Genomic DNA, 17,826 nt, shown 5'->3' on the forward strand with positions numbered 1-17,826 from the left:
AGTGGGATTAGTATTTATTCATGTCAAATGGAATACTTCTAATATGTCTTCATTAGTCGACGAAATTCTCACGATCAAATGTTTTCAATCAAATCAAAGTGATCATGTTAATACTCTTAATGTTTTCCAGAGTATGCATCATTAACTGTTCTTACCTACATTTTAAATCTATAAACATACTTAGCAACCACGACCAAGGGCACGGACACGCCAGCATTTATAATCGCAACATGTCAGTCCTACATAAAAGGGTAGAGATTTAGCATCGCACCGCTGTAATAATGTTGGACTCTTGATGGACAGTTTAAAACAAAGGATCAAAGTCATCACAGCAGAATCAGAGGTTTTGTCTTTTTTTTTTTCTCCACGCATTCTTCTTCCTTGTTAAATCCTGGAAACTACATGACCCACAATTCAACTCTGCCGGCGACAAATTTGTCGGAGATTCGGATGTTAGCGAGATGCAGAGGTACAGAACTCAATATTTAACAGCCACGAAAGGCTTTAAATCTTTATGTTACGTATGCAGTAGTACTCCCCAAGACCTGTAAACAGACGTTGATGTGTAACATCAATGCTTTTCATTTCCACAGAGTTACAGCAGTCAATGCATTTGCTTGTGAATCTATCTGCAGCCTTTATGTGTATTTCAACTTTGGTGAACTTTGGCACACAAATTAGCATTTCTGATTACTCACAAACTGTTTTTTGAGTGCTGAATTTGATGGGAACAGACAACTGGAGAATCTAAAATGAAGAAAACTATCATATCCCATTAGCTGTGTTGTACCGTGCCATTTTAATTATCCATTTTGTACGCTCTACTCCTGTCTCATGACTGAACCCCAATATGTTTCCTTAAACTGCGTAACTGTAGAGCACAATGGTCACGATGTAATCAGTGTTTGGTGCAAAAGCTGCTACGAGTGGTTTTATACAGACAGAAAATTATATAATTATTATTATTATATATTCATAAAATTGCAACTTTGGAAAATCAATGCAGATTTCTTTTTATTTGAAAAATGTAAACATAAATTAAATTGACTTTTGTTCCTCAATGAGTCAAAACTCACTACTACCTCAATCCATTCCCTTAAAATCCTTTAAAACCTAACCTAATAAAGGAAGGAACTATTAAAGTTGTTTTGCTGAAGATGGTCGTGGGTGACACAAATCAGTGAATATTGATATACAGAGTGAAGCACTTTACCAGTGCAACTACAGTATATTGATGATAATGTTTTTTTTCTCCTCTGAGTTAAAAATAGTGACGTTTTATGGAGAAAATCCCAGCTGACACACTTGAGAATAAAGCGACTCTCTTGTGTGTTGCTCCCACTGATTCTCCTGACAGAACAGAGAATAGAAGAAGGGCTGCCTCCCTCCTCATCGTTTCCTCATCCCTCTATCTGGCTCTCTAATATCCTCTCTGTTCATTATTCATGAACTCATTGCTGTCTCTGTCTGTGGTGCGCTTAATCATATTCTGAATATTTACCATCCAAGCACGAGGATACCTTTTAGAAATGCTTTAGGAGGAAGGAGAAAACTGCAATCTTGCAATATAGAAACATTAAAACACAATGTAGGGTGCTGTACTGTGTTTTTCATTAAGCTCATAGAAATTCATATAAGCGCAACTGTTTGCCTTGAAGTTGCAACGTATAGGAACTCCTTCCTTCCTCCCACTGGGAAGATTCCCACCCCAGTTCCAGTCACTTATCTTGATGGACTGTTTGGGAAACTCAATCTTCATCTGCTTTGTCTTCCTCTCCTAACTCCTGTTCCCCTGAGTGTTTAGTTTGTCTGCATTTCTAATCCCAGACCTGCTATTCCTCATCTGTCCTCTACCTGCCACTGCAGAGTCTGCACACCACCTGACCAAATCCTCTGCCTGCACAGCTGCTTCACATTGGCCTCACAATGAACTAGATATTCTTTGTCAGTTGTTTCCAGCCTTGTTCCCGTCCTGGCCATCTGCTTGTTTTTTTTTGTTTTTTGGTCTCATTTTTGCTTCTTACTTCCTTCATGTTGCTGTCTGCAAGCTGCTTTTACCCCTCTGACATACACCTGTTTCTCCAGTCTAAAAAAATGATTATAAGCTAGTTGGTTGTTAGCTTTAGTGTCAATCAGTCAGTGTTTCTAGATTGATTTGATATGTTCCTGCAATAACTGCTCAAAGAGTGATCACTAAACACTGAAAATTCACAGATTTGTGATAATGATTATTGCTCAACAGTCTCAAGGTAACACACCAAGACAAGATGCCTCATCAGGCGTCCGTAAGGTGACGGACACGGTAACATGAACAGCAATGTACCGAATACCTCCCTTATGAAGCTTATGTTTATTTTACACATACGAAGCACACTACTGTCAGACAGGTTAAGCTTCTTTTCTGAATAAAATACAATTTCTGTCAATATTTTCACAATATCTTTGTAACCCCCATACTGTTTATCGTTGATGTTTAACACAACTCATTTAAACATGCTAATACTCTTTATTGCAGCTTTGTTGTGGTGTTTTGGTTTTACTGCATTTTCCGGTTGTTTTGTTATCGGATCATAGTGCGATATGTTGGAGTCTGTGGTTCATGTTATTGACTTGTGTTTCTAGTGGCAGGAAGTATGGAGAATATTGAGTGGAGTGACAAGGATATTGATCTGTAGGGGCTGCAATAATCCAGCAGTCTGTGCGGTACTTCAGCCGACTGTAGCAGTGTAGATCTGTCAGCTTATGAATATAGATATATAAAGAAAGTTATTGTACAGTATATACTGCAAACATTTATTTAGGCCTTTTTATGGAGAGCTAAAATCACTTTCTGAGTAGGCAACCATATTTTATAGAATACTGTTTGTGCCAGATGATCCCGTTCTCCTGCTCTGTTACACACCAACACAAACACACAGGGCCTGGTGAGACTCAGCGTGATTAATAGCACCAGCAGGGGCTGTTTTTCTTACTTATACGGCTCTATAATGCCAGCCGACTTGCACATACACACCTACATGTTCACAGATGAGGTAACTGCACTGCAAAATGGAAAAATGAAGCCTACAAGGAGATGATATATGGCTATAGATAACACCATTACCTTTTTATTGTTTTGCTATTTGTGAGAATATCCTCTCAGAAACTGAAAGTATCTGTGTGGAATGTTGATTATGATTATAATACCCCCCCCCCCCCCTTCCAGGTTTCCTCCCCTCCTCGCCTCACTGACCCATGAAAGAAGCCATGCCGGTCCTCACAGCAGGAGCGGGTGAGATGAGTTTGCACAGATGCTCAACACATAGTGTCCCATACTGCTTGAAGCTCGCTGTGCTCCATCTGTTCATGTTCATATACACGCTGGTCTTTCTTATACCTGTCCTCTGTAGGGCTGCATGAAACGTTGGCCCTGCTGACCTCCCAGCTACGGCCCGACGCCAATCACAAAGAGGACATGGTCTTCCTGAAAGATGTCTTCAGTGAGCGGAGTTTGGGATATCTCATGAAGGTGAGGAATGGATCCTAATCCATCTATGTCTGATTCCACAAGTTATTTACATGTGGAGCAATGTACCACTGAATTTATGTACATGATTTAAGAATGTGCTCCGAAAGAAAAAAGAGTGGACGAGTGGATCCGATTATTCTTTTAAAGAAAGAAAATCTTCATTATTTTTCACCTAATTAGAAAATGATTATTAGTTTAAGATAATATAGACAATGGAACTTTCTACCAAAGAGGTATGTTTGTGTCCTCTTTGTTTATTTTCCTTGTATTCAGTAAGTGGGATATCTAAAAAAAAAATAAAAAAAGGATGATTTCAATGATATTGGTAGAAAGGTAGCCCAGATCTCAACATGATTGTTTAGATTTAGAACATTATTCGTATTTGCTCATGAACTACAGTCTTTATTTGAACAAATTAAAATAAGGCATGTATCCCCTGACTGTCAGAGAAAATGTAAAAATCTTCATAGTAATACATTTCAAGGATTGTGCAGCTTTAATGGAGACCTGCACTCTTTTTTCAATGCACAAAAAACGGTTTTTAAACGTGCCGATGGTATAATTTCAGATGCGCTATAAAGCAGGTTTTGTTATGAGCTGGTCCCTGCTTTGTTTGCACATTCACACACATTCCTGCCAATGGATTTATATGTTCCGCTGATCTGTAGATGGTGTTAAAGCACCAAGACACGTAGCAGTGCTACGGGGATGAAGACTGCTAGCTAGTAAACATGGACGTAGACAATGCCGGATGTGTTGCACCTCAGGGATTCACACAATGCATTTTGATGAGTAACACTGAATGTAAGCATCACTTTTGTTTGTTTACAAGAAAACTCCAGGAGGCCTCTCTAACCTTCAGCTTGTCCTGTCCATCCCCTCTTCTCTAATTAGCCACATGTGCTTGTGTTGCAGATTCACGAGAAGTTGAGACAGTATGAGAGACAGAGTCCAACACCCGTCCTCCACAGTGCCTCTTCTCTGGCAGAGGATGTAAGTTCATCTCACACACACAGACACACACACACACACACACCCTAAATTACTTTTCCACTTGGGCACAGCAGTCAATAACAATGAGTTAGCTCCGACAGAGAAGCAATGCAGGTATCAAAAGTGAATTTTAATGTTCTCAAAGTGCTGAATCATCCCGATGCTCTTCTAATGAAACTCCATATCCTGCTGCTCACCAGCTATCAGCGGGGAAACTGCTGACCTTGGCCGCTCGCTACTTATCTTCCTCTGTGTGCATGTCTGTTGTGTATCCGTGTGCATTTGTTCTACAGTAAAATGCAGCCTGCATGACTGGTATACACGTGCATTAGTTCGTACTGGGTCAGGGCTCATGTGTGTTTTGTGGCTGGCAGGTGGCAGAGGAGCTGCAGAGCGGACCGATGAGCACCGAGGAAAAAGAGCTGCTGCACCTGCTGACGTCACCACATCTCAAGGTAAAAACCCTCGGACTTTTGTTTTGGATTTCTGGTCTTACAATAGTATAATAATGAGGAGATGAAGCACTAGTGTATATTCATTTGGCCAATTTTCCTGTCAGACATTTTATTTTCGCTGAAATTCATCTCTGAAGCTCGAAGACCGTCAGGTCAACATCAACATCTGTTCTGTGTCCCATCAGGCCGTTCTCTCGGTGCACGACACCGTGGCACAGAAGAACTTTGATCCCGTGCTGCCGCCGCTGCCGGATGACTTCGAGGATGAGCTGGAGGAAGAGTCGGTAAAGATTGTCAGGCTAGTGAAGAACAAGGAGCCTCTGGTGAGTTGTGAAGGATGAGAGTGGAGAACATAAAGAGCCTTCAGGAGAACTGGATGAAAGAGGAAGAGACTGAGACTGTTTGTTGTTTTCAGTTAATGATCTTGTATTAACTGTCTGTACTCCAGGGAGCCACCATCAGGCGGGACGAAGCCACTGGGATGGTGATCGTGGCTCGAATCATGAGAGGAGGTGCAGCTGACCGAAGCGGTAAATTGGGCTTCTTCTTCTTCTTTTGTCGCTCTGGGCTTTCTACAAGCCGTGTCAGACTACAAGTATCTGCAGTTCCCAACCCTGGGGTGGTACACTGATGAAGGGTAGTGAAATAAAAAGAAACTGTGATAGAACTGCTGCCGTTCAGGGCTGTAGCCATCCATTTTATAAATAATGAGGTCATGAGTCCAATTTTTTTCTGGACATTTTTGCCATTGCTGAATAGTTAATGAAATAGGAAAGACATGAAAAAACGTTCCTGCATGGACGACAGCCAGGACGTTGCAGTAATGTAGCACAGCAGCCCTCAGGAAACGGAGCCACAGGACGCCTCAGGAGGCTCCTGATGTTTACTGCACTTTGATGGCATTTGTCTTGTTGCAACCAGTGAAAATTGGTGACGCTGTTTCACAAACAGAATATGCTAATATGCACGTATGTAAGGAACAACAAATCAAACCCGATACTGTGATGAGTGAGATCAAAGCCACAGTGATAGAGATGCAGCAGCAGCAGCAGGAGTGAAATGAGAGGGATAGTGCGGTTGTTGGGGAAACATAAAGCTCTCCACAAGTCCCCAGAGAATCAATCACATGATAGATACTCAGCAAAGATCCTTTCATGGGCGTTACCATGGAAATATCAGCCACATGCAGGTGTGTGTGTCGGCATAGGAAACGTGCATGCTGGGAAAGTAAACCAATCAGTGTTTGCATCCGTTAATCATTAAAGTCATGCTGCGTTTTCTTGTTGCATCAAGTGATGGAAAAGGTTCTCCTCAGTGTATAGACAGAAGCTGTAGAGAGATTTCAGAATGAGCCTCAGGTCTCTTTGTAAACGCACACGTTATATTAGTATGATTACTCAATAGTGTGTCTGCTATATGTGCTTCTCTGTCCCGAGGGGAACGTATTGATCGTACTGCTCTCAGCCTTTTATTTCGTTGTTGTGGCTGCAGCTCATGAGATCACAGCTGATGACAGACGCGACTCGTATCTGTGGATCTGACAACAATACTGATGTCAAGATGTGAATCAAATACCCCAAAGACCCAGCGGAGACGCTTTGATTGTCATTGATGTTTTTGCCCACTCGTCCTCACAGGTTTGGTCCACGTAGGAGATGAACTCAGGGAGGTCAATGGAGTCTCTGTGATCCAGAAGAGGCCTGATGAGATCAGTCAGCTGCTGGTAAGACAGACGGACGGACAGTTCTGCTGTATATTTAGAGGAATACTGGTAAACATTTACCACATAGAAATACTCGTAAAAAAAATGTAAGACTGGGTACAAAAATGTATTTCCTGACTCATCGTGATTTTCAGTTGAATGATCCCATCCAAACATAAATAAATGGTCAAAGTCAATGACACATTCAGAAAATCACTTTTCGCACCCAACAAAAAATCTTAATACACCAGTTCTATACTGTTTGCTGTGATCCAGTATTTTGAACTGAGCCCAATTAAATATGTTGATTTGCGAGAGAGAGAAAACAGGGTTCCCTGTATTTGCCCCAGACAGAAGCAGTGCTAAATTTAGTGGTGGGTAAACTACAAACTCTTAAGGGTATAAAGTCTTTAGGGATCACGGTAGAGGTGATTCATCAGCTAAAATGTTCTGTCCATCTTTTGTTTATTTATAAACAGGGTGCACTGATAGTAAGAAGTGAGTGTTTGTCTTTAATTTGAGGCTGCAGTCACACTCTCTCCCCGACTTCCTCTGTCTATTTGTGATCTAGTCCCAATCCCAGGGCTCCATCACTCTAAAGATAATCCCTGCCATTAAAGAAGAGGACCGACTGAAGGACAGCAAGGTGAGATGAAGAGTGAGACACTGAGCATGCTCAGTGAAACTGTAGCTGATTGGAAACAGTCTGAAGACAGTTTGAAGGAAAGAAATAGAGTAATTTTAGTCATATTTTTGCTGTGGTATTCCAGATGAATTATTCCTTAAATGACGTAAAACACTGATTAAATATTTACTTACAATGATAAATATCTAAATATGTAGGTCTTGTTGTTGATTCCAGGTGTACATGAGAGCCTTGTTTGACTACATCCCGTTGGAAGACAAGGCGACACCTTGCCAAGAAGCGGGACTTCCCTTCAAGCGGGGAGACATCCTGCAGGTCGTGACCCAAGACGACCACACGTGGTGGCAGGCCAAGCGGGTGGGAGACAGCAACCTGCGGGCCGGACTCATCCCATCCAAACTGTTCCAGGAGAGGTAAAAGCACCCAGGGGGAGACGGGTGTCACATCATGTATCTGAAAGACCTGTGGTGTAACCTGATCAGTGCCAGCGCTGTACTGTTCACCCGTATTTATTTTATCCAGCTATTTGTAATCTGTCAAATCCACATTTGTGTGTTCCACTTTGAAGGGTCAACGTTGATTAGGTGGAGCATCAAAGCGGCATGGAAAAAAATAAATCGAAACACAGCCTTGAATAGGCGCATGCTGATACCGTTAGTGTCATAATCCGTCAGTCGGATGATCTCAGCTGGCCGGGAGATCCCTGCCAAACACTGCAGCGTCTGTTGGATTAATAACCACGGCTTAAACACAGAGAAAGACGCATGGCAGAGGGGTGTCTGAGCTCTGAAAAGCCCACGTGATGTGTTGTGTAGGTTAAACAAATGTTCAGGATGATATAACACTTAATTTCTGCTGATGCTGTGGGTTCCTGCTGCACTGTGGGTTAAAACAATGATGAATGAAAAAACCCTCTTTAAACGCATCGCTATGACTTAGCAATGGTAGCATAAGCTCACGTCTGCTGCTTACTCACAATATGCTGTGGATTACGGAAAGGGCCTACCGTGCACCGAGCTTGAAGTCCACTGTTTATATTTATTTTTAGAAAGTCAATCAAACGGCTACAAAGAGACGTAAAACCACTACAGAGAGATGCAAAACGACCTCAAAATGACCATAAAGAGATGTTAAAAGATCACAAACGGATCGAGATGACACCAAAGAAACACAAAATACCACAGACACAAAAGAAGACAAAGAGACCTTAAACAACCACAAAGAGACATAAAAAGACCTCGAAGAGATCGATAGAGACGACAACAATTAGACACAAAAACACCACAGAGACCACATAAAGACGTTGAGACATAAACCAACCACAAAGAGACACAGAAATAAGACAAAGAGACCTAAAACAACCACAAGGAGGCTGCGTTGTTTGTAGTTGTTTTGTGTCTCTCTGTTTGGGTGTCTTCTTCTTCTTCTTCTTCTTCTGTAGAATGGGTAGCAGCCCAGTTTGCTCCCAGTTTGCCCCGTTGTCTGATAATCTGTCTATTAGTGTTTTATGTCCCTCTCTCTATCATGTTTAAATCTTCTGTTCCACCTCTCTGACATTCCCTCCTCACCTTTTGCTTACTGTGTATTTCTGACCTGACGATTCTCCACCTGCCTCCATCCTCTCTGGCTCTTTGTTTGCTGCGCATTTCTCCAGGCGACTGGCCTACAGGATGAAAATGGGCACACTTCCGAATCCAAAATCCCCTAAAAAGCCCGTCTGTAAGTTTCTGCTTCCCAGGATTCCACTGCATCTTCAGCATTATTTCATAATCACAGTTTACTACCTGCAGCATCTCTCAGTATCGTCACTGTCGTTATAGGGCAATGATATCTCCGCTGGATAAATGCAGCAATGTTTTCATTGACATTTATTGATCTTTTGTGCTGGTAATTGGCATTTTCAGAGGCATTAGTATTCAATGTCTGTCCTCTCCATGCAGCTATGTAGGCATGTTTTTAAAAGGGATGAGAGAGAGAGAGAGATGGAGGGGCACAGAGACGGAGGGAGGGATCACAGTTATGAATTAATCTCTTTCATGTTTGGTCCATCTGGCCAGTGAGCAGCTTTAGTACATCCAGGAAGCGTTACAAGCTGCGCCCACTGAGAAACAAAGCCTCAACAATACAACACACGTCTCACTTTCTCACTTGATACTGTAGACGCGGCGTGTAAACGGCCAGGTGAGTGGGTAATGTGAGTGGTGGCTCTTCGTGGTGCGTAAGCTGCAGGCGATCCGATTAGGCCTGAGCCACGGGGAGACAACAAGAGCTTAGCAGTGTGGCAGCTAGCCCTGTCACAGTGCGCCACGCAGCAGCAAGCCTGCGGGGACTCTTCTGTCTCGGCCTCTCTCCGCGCTCCTCCAACCCTCTGATTAATTCCCCTAAATCCCAGCAGGGGCCCTCTTTGTCTGTGACGTCATTGACGACGGCGATAAATCTCCACAAATGTTAAATCCTCATTTCATGAATTTCCAAATATCATTCTTTTTTATCTGCCATCTTACACACCGAAATGACCCTTAGCTTTACCGACTCTAATGTTTGACGCTCTCCTCCGTTTCTCCTTGTTGCAAACTATATCAGATGACCAAGGATGTGATAAAGGTGGGTACGTGTGCAGAGACAAACGTGATATACAGAGAACACAGTCACATCCTCACACACAGCACACAATGGAACATGATCATAGAGGCCTCAGTGTGTGTGTGTGTGTGTGTGTGTGTGTGTGTGGAAGGGGGGGGGGGGGGGGGGGATTTCGGCTGCTTCCAGCTTAATTCCTCCCCTCCTGCTGTTAGTGCACCAGACTAGAATAGAGATTCTTTGCCTAGCTTGTGTGTGTGTTTGTACCAGGTGATGTGCAGGCAGAACAGCATCCCTGGAGACTTCAGCCCAACCAAGCAGAGCTCGTTGAAGACAACAATAGCTCCTCTTTTCTTTTGCGGCATCCTCAGGCTCCATTATCTTTTGTTCTGTGTCCCCTCCTTATCTTTTAGTCTGCTGCCGCTTCAGCTGCTGTTTTCAATGTTGTTTTTTTCTATTTCTATTCTAAAAAATTCTTTATTTTTGGAATTGCGGATTTCAAAGAGTTTGTGAGACAGTTTGTACCTCAGCTGTGAATCTTTAGGGAGGCGTGCGTGTGTGTGTTTGTGTGTGTGTGTGTGTGTGTGTGTGTGTGTGTGTGTGTGTGGGTCCCAGAGACTCTGCTCACAGCTGGCTCCTTTCCAGATGAAGGAGAGCCATCCTCTCCTCTCTTCTCCTCTCCTCTCATAATGTCAAATCTCTGTATCAAGCCTTCGTTAGTGGCTGTTACCTCCAACAGCGTTCCTTCGATATATCTCTTGGCTGCCCGTCCGCTCTCGCCTCCTGCTGTCTGCCTGCCTGCCTGCTGCCTGTCTGCCCCGCCTGCCCTCTCCAACGCCCAAAGGCCCGCCCCGCTCTATAACTCTTCCACCTCCCCTTACTCCTTAACTCTTCCAGGTCTCTTACCCTGTGCTTACCCCCTCTTTTCCCTGCTTGCCTCCCTACAGAGGACTGTGACTGTGAGGGCTATTTCAATGGACAGTACATAGGTGAGAGCGTGTACATCTTTCTCCACCTCCTTCTCCCTATCTGCACTTTGCCTGCTGCAGCCTGGCTGTGTGCTGGTTCCCTGGATGCTTCTGGACTTGGGGGTCAAAAGGACTGCTTGTGTAGGGTTGACTTGTCTGGGGCCGGGGGTTGAGGGATAAAAGGAGGGGGCGAAGGTTTCCTTGGGCGATGGGTCCAGAGACAGATGCCAGAGGAGGAAGATGGATGAGGAGAGACGTATGCAGAAGTAGAACAAAACATTACAAGTGTTTGTTTCCAACGTGAAAGGAAATATTGTCGAAGAATATGTGTAGGAAGTATCGACTCACACTTCTCAAGGTGCCAGTAACAGATCTCCCTCTTCGGGGACTCCACTGCATACAGTAATAAGAGGTAACGGTGTCAGATACCACAGAATAAAAGCAAAACAAACGTAGAATGCCTCGCATTAACAGCAAAGCAAAGTACAGAATCTTTGCTGGTTTTTTTCGAATTATTTCTCAGTTTCCTGAAAAGAACTGGTGCTACTTATAGGGTAAAGAAAGACAGTGTTCAATTGGTCCACTTCATTTGTACACTTACCACAATAAACTCCAGATAATTGCGAGCACATGGAGTGTTTTAGTAAGTGCACAGCATGAATATAAATACATGAAAATTCACTTATGTTGAAGTAGAGCTGTTCTTTCAAGATAATTCCTAATTTAGTACCAAATAATAGTTATTCCAGGAAACTTTATTGTAAATTATTAGGAAAATCCGGGAAATGAGGATACTTATCGCATCGTATCCCGTTTTGTTTTGCCATAACATGCTTTAAATTCAAATCGGAGGGGAGGGAATATATTAGTCCCCTTTATTCTCAACTCCTTCCACTGGCCTCCCCTCCCTCACCCTTCTTCAGCCCAACCTGACCCCCATTTACTCCCCCCACATCCCGTGAGCTGCTGGAATGATGATGAGCACAAGGAGCGATCGAAACACAGCTGAGAGCTTATCAGCACCTTCTCCCTGTAACACGAAATACCTTATTAAAACAGTATTTGTGCTTTCTATCATGCACTCTGCTTGGAGCTGTAAAACCCTCCCCTCCATCCCCTCGCCCGCCCCCCCCTTCCACCTTGCAGTGTTTGGATCCTCGTAAACCTCCCTCCCTTCTGCCCTGCATCTAACTAACTGCTGCTGTGCTGTGGCCAGTGCACTGCTTCCCCCTTCCAACCTCCCCACCCCCAAAACCCCCCCCCTCCCCCCCTTCATGAGGGCCCTGCTGCGTTGGACGCATTGCACACTCAACCAGGCACGTTTGCTGCTCGTTCACCCTGTGTGGAGGTGTGAGGCTGGGTTGTGTGATGCTCTAACGCCAGTTATAGTCTCTCCTAAGTGTAAAGCAGTGGCGCCCTCCTGTGGCCAGGTGTTTTCCTGGGAATTTTATTCAGGTACAGTGCCCAGCTCATTCCCTCGGGTACACACCACTGACGGGGGATACAGAGACAGTCCTGGCCATGGGAGACCCTGATTTGCTGTCACTCTCTGCTGATGTGGTGTTTCTCAGGGCCAGGCTGTCCTGTCTGTCCTGCCTCAGCACTGTAGCCTCTTTCAGAGCAGCATGCCTTGTTTGGACCATATTGTTGGAAATATTCTATTCTATTTTGAAATCAGCTTTAATCACTTTAAAAAAATGAACTTAAGGAATGATTTGCTTAAAACAGTCTGCTTCACCTGATGTCTTTATTATCAGCTGCATGTATTCCTATTTTTAGTTGAAGCATGACGTCTAATTGGCTCAAAGTTCAGCTAATATCTCACACCATCAAATATTTCCACGTCAGATAAGAGAGAGCTATTTTAATCACTGTGCACTATTTACAAAGGTTTTTAATGCATGATTATCAATGGTTGGTCTTGACTCTAAAACATTCCTTTGCATTTGCTCACTGTAGCGATCTAATAACAAAACGATTGGACGTGAAATAGTGTCCTCATGTTATTTAATATTGAGATCATCATTTTATAGCTCATGTCATCTCACGAACACCTTTTTCTTTCTGCTCCTCCTTTCTTTCCCATCTCTGGCCTCGCTGTAGCTGGTCTACGGAGGAGTTTCCGGCTGAGTCGCAAAGACAGACAAGGATCCTCCGGAGAGGGTTCTGATCCTGGGGACAACGATTACATGACTTATGAAGAGGTGACCCGCTACCAGCAGAAGCCCAATGAAAGGCCCCGTCTGGTGGTTCTGATCGGTGAGACCGAGCCACTGAATGGCAGAAATGTTCTCTGTGATGAAAGTGACACCTTGTGGATCAAAGCATGTGTTACAATCCAACTTGCAGCTTTTTCAACACGATGATGCATGTGAAGTTGATTCTTTTCCTCTCCTTTTAAACACACAATCCTGCGAAGGATCTCTTGGAGCACGAATCAATGAACTCAAACAGCGGGTGATTGCTGAAAACCCACATCGTTTCGCAGTGGCTGTACCACGTGAGTCATAAGTCGTACACGCTGTACCTAACAATGAACCAACATTACACTGTACATACAAGTAAAGTCCTCCTTTGTGCTTCCACAGATACTACCAGGCCCAAGAAGCCTCATGAGAAGGAGGGTGTGGAGTACCACTTTGTTACCAAACAGCAATTTGATGCAGATGCTTTAAACAACAAGTATGTTCACACTGACACTGTGTTGCTTTTGTGTAAACATATTTAATTTGTACCCTGCTGATGTGAATGTTTTGTTGTTTCTCCGCAGGTTCATAGAACACGGGGAATACAAGGAAAACCAGTATGGCACGAGTATAGAGGCAATCCGCTCTGTACAGGCCAAGAATAAGATGTGTGTTGTGGATGTGCAGCCTGAGGTAGGCGTCATGTTCCAACCGCTGAGCACATCTCACTTTATGACGATAATCAAAATGTATCACACAATCATATCATGTTACGTGCCACAGATCCTGCAGCAGTTTGCTGAGTGTAGATGAGGGCAGGCAGTCACATCAGATCTGCTCTCTATGTGGAGTGTCTGATGTTTCACTGTTGAGCCTCTCCGATCCTGTCTGATTTGTGACCTCTGTTTGCTCTATTGTATGCAAATCCACCATCACTCCAGGCCCTGAGGAGGCTGCGGACAGCAGAGTTCAAGCCCTATGTAATATTTGTCAAACCTCGTGTTCCTGAGAGCAGACGTCGCCGCAGTGCTGCAACTTCACCAGGAGGGGGAGAGCATGGCCGCGTTACAGTGAGTCCTACATTTTCTGTCGCAATTCAATAGCTTAGATGGTGTACATATATCTTTTGTTCTTAATATTCCGTTATCCGGTGTGCACCAGTAAATATGATATACTGTTTAATGGAGCACATGATTCAGAATCAGCGTAATTGGTCAAGTATGTACATATACAAGGAATTTGACTCTGTTGCTCACAATCTACATACACAAAACAATTTACAGGACGATAGAAATTGGTATACGGCTGAAAACAAGGTCAACAACAAAGCTAAACAAAGATTGGTAAAAATAAGATTGGCTTTAAATGGTTTAGCACCTTCATACCGCTCTGACTGATTATCTGAATATGTTCCCATTGGCTCTCTTTGGTTGTCGAGCGCTTATGTACCATAAATTATTTATTTTTTTTAAAGTTTGATGGCACATTTTTACCTTTTAAAAAAAAAAAAAAAAAATGTTGTCGTTTAATATTTAGGTGGGTTTCTCCTATTTATTTATTTATTTATTTGCATAATTATAAATAGTTTTGAATCCTGCTAGCGTAACGTTAGCTTTCTGGCCTGTAGCTGAGTCAAAGGAGTCTATTATCTGAGTGGACCAGAGGCATTGCAAGTTGCCAAGTTGTATCTAAGGTCCGTCCTATTACCTGGAGCAGTGAATACATTTTCCATTGCATAAGAACTTTATGGGATGATGATGATGATTGATCCAGGTAGTTACCAGGGAAACAGAGTGAATGGCTGGTGAATCAACTTTAGATTTTGTTGCCTTTTTGTTGTCTTGCTCTCTGTGTAAATCATTTTGCTTTCTGCAACAGGACGAAGACCTCCAAGAGATGCGTCAGTCTGCGACTCAGATTGATCAACAGTATGGACACCTGGTGGACCGGATCCTGATCAAGGAGGACTCAGTCAGTGCCTGTGCAGAACTTCGAGGTATCTTGGAAAGGCTGGAGCGAGAATCCTTCTGGGTACCTCTCTGCTGGGTGCGGAACTAAACTCCCCCCCCCGCATCTTCCAGAAGACCTTCACCGCCAACCCACCAAATCCTGCACCGGTCAAGACCCCCCCCCCCCCTCCCCCCCCCCTCCATCGTAAGACGGCCATGAACTAAGGCATCAATGGGAGAGGATGGTGTCAGAGGAATACCTCATTGTCTGGAGCCCAGAAATCAGTCTTACTGATGCTTCAAGTCATATTTATTCAGGTTTGGTTTGATTGATTTATTGACTTAAAAAACAAGGGATAGATGAAAGTTTGTAGTTGAAGTGTTTTATTTCTCACACCATCACTCTTTCAAGCTGCCTCGTTAATGATTGTGGAAGGTTTGTGATCCCACTCAGAGGCTCAGTCAGCTTTATTGCGACTCTTGTTGGAGTACCTTTTTAGTTTTTTAGGTTTACAGTTTTATTCAACTCAAATCCAATATCAGAATGCTTCCTGTTAATTCGTACTGCTCATGCATCCAGTTCAATTTTAGAACGAATCATACATTCAGCTGAACAGGAGAAATTGATATATAAAGTTAAGTGAATGCCATTTGAAACTGTTTTTGCAAAATCTAATTTCCACATATTGACAGAAACTAAACGATATCCAAATGGAATGTGAGAATTTTATTTTCTACAAAACTGTTTTTAGGAAACGCATGAAAACTGATCATTTAATCTCAGATGTAAATATTGTAAATGTTAACTCCTCATGTGCCAACGAAAGATCTCGTAGCACTTCGATGCAACCTGTTTACCTTCGATCCTTGGGAACCCACATCTGTTTGTATGTAGAATAATGCCGTGCACAAAGTATGTGTGGATGGATGTTGGTGTATGTCCAAATACAACAACCTGAGATGCTCCTTTATGTACAGGAATGGGTTTCGTACGGTTTCCTTGCACATATCTGTATTTTTGACTACAGAAAACTAGATGTTTTCTTTGATAATCAGGGTTTTGCTTTGTCAGAAATGATGTGGAGGTGGGAGACGTAATATCCACAGATTTCAAATTAGAATTGAAAGAAAATTAGAGAAAATAAGTCGTCAACTATCCACTACAATTTTGTGATTGAGTAAAATTTGTATTTATTTATCAAGCAAAAAACATTCCCTTGCTTTTCAATTGCAAAGATGTCTTATCAAGATAGACTTAAAAGATTTAAGTTCAAATTTTGAAGTTTGGATAAATTATCACTTCTACACTAACATTTTGTTGTGTGTGGTTAAAATGAAGCGGCTTCCAAATCCCTTTTAAACATGCATTTTAAATATGGATCTCATGTTCTGTATGAACCCAGAATGTTGTTTGTAATGTGACCTGTACAAAGTGCCATAATAAAAGCTAGTTGAGTCAAATGTTTGATCTGAAGTTTTTGCTTTACAATGTTTGCCCCTCCCCCCCTCCTATGCAAGCCTGCACTGGCCTCTAACATTTTATTGTTGAATGTTTAATGTTTGTGTGCAAACATGATCTGATTTAATGAAAGGAGATGATGCTTTCCTATGATCTACATTTTTGTGAATAGATGCTTTAACAATTTTGAGATATTTAATTGACCAAACAATTAAATTAATTAAGATGATGAAGATAAAATGATTGTCAGAGTAATTATTATATATTACAATACATTAGTCATTTAGCAGACGCTTTTATCCAAAGCGACTTACAAGAAGTGTATTCAACATCGGTATTCAAGAGAACTACTAGTCACCAGAAGTCATAAGTGCATATCCTTTGCTAAACAAGTATCTAAGAGCATAAACCAGGGCAAACGTACAGTGCAGAAACAAACATACAATAAGTGCAACGAGCAAACCCGCAATACAATAAGTGCAACAAACTAATACGATTGCAATAAACTAATACGAATAAAATAAGTGCTAAGTGGAAGGCTCAGGGTAGTACTTCTTGAAGAGGTGAGTTTTTTTTTAATAATAGTTGCAGCCCTGATTTATAAGATGTTTTGCATACATCTTTAAATAACTATAGCTCACAAAAAGTGCAATAATTATTTATTAAATATAGCAGTATTATGAGGAACCATAAAATGAAAAGTACCTTTTTACACATAAGTGCAATACTCTTCACCACCATAATTCAAGTAGTTTTTATGACGAATACTAGTCTATGTATCAAAAGACCTGTCAAGGAATTTGAGAGGCATCACAGCAGATTTGAATCCTTTGTTTTGAAATGCACATTACTGCCTGGATCACACATTTTCTTTGAGATACATCTTAATATAGTCGTTATTATAAAAAGATAATAGACATGACAACACACTCCCTGTATATAGATGTGATTAAAATAATTCTAAAAACATGTTGCCTTTTTCAGACTTTCCTGTAATAAATACCTATTTGGACTGCAGTAATTCTTCATTACTGCCTGCATTCAGTTTCTGTAATTGAAAAAAGATAGGAAGCCCATTATTCTTCCTTTGGAGCGCAGGTTTTCGTTAAGTTTTGTGAGGGTTTATCATTAGCTCTCTTTCTCTCTTTCAAATGCAATTATCTCCTAAGACTGCTGCTGACAGAGCCAATTAAACTTGGTAAGAATCATTCTAATTAGTGAAGCTGCTCCGCTGAGAAAATGGAACTATGTTAGTATGAAAGTGTGCGGAGGCTGCACAATCATCCACTGACAATCATCATGACCTGAATGTGTACATGCACACAATGACAATGCTGGTATTTAGCAGGTATGTTTGAAGTGGCAATCTTGGAAATGCTA

The 17,826-nt window shown here is 42.2% G+C and overlaps 1 protein-coding gene across 1 annotated transcript; it reads left to right on the forward strand.

The window, feature by feature from the left end:
- Positions 1-3,234: 3,234 nt before the first annotated feature.
- Positions 3,235-15,096, forward strand: mpp3a (MAGUK p55 scaffold protein 3a; the record flags this gene model as incomplete). The annotated part of the gene is made up of 19 exons (XM_079177006.1): positions 3,235-3,271; positions 3,390-3,508; positions 4,424-4,501; positions 4,876-4,956; positions 5,142-5,279; positions 5,405-5,486; positions 6,594-6,679; positions 7,230-7,304; positions 7,521-7,717; positions 8,959-9,023; positions 9,888-9,908; positions 10,832-10,873; positions 12,242-12,307; positions 12,956-13,111; positions 13,272-13,352; positions 13,441-13,534; positions 13,623-13,731; positions 13,980-14,108; positions 14,917-15,096. 19 exons carry the CDS (start codon positions 3,235-3,237, stop codon positions 15,094-15,096), a joined length of 1,836 nt encoding a protein of 611 aa, XP_079033132.1.
- Between the last annotated feature and the right edge of the window lie 2,730 nt (positions 15,097-17,826).

Source organism: Pholis gunnellus, assembly GCF_910591455.1.
Source record: "Pholis gunnellus genome assembly, chromosome: 17".
NCBI classification, from domain to species: Eukaryota; Metazoa; Chordata; class Actinopteri; order Perciformes; family Pholidae; genus Pholis; species Pholis gunnellus.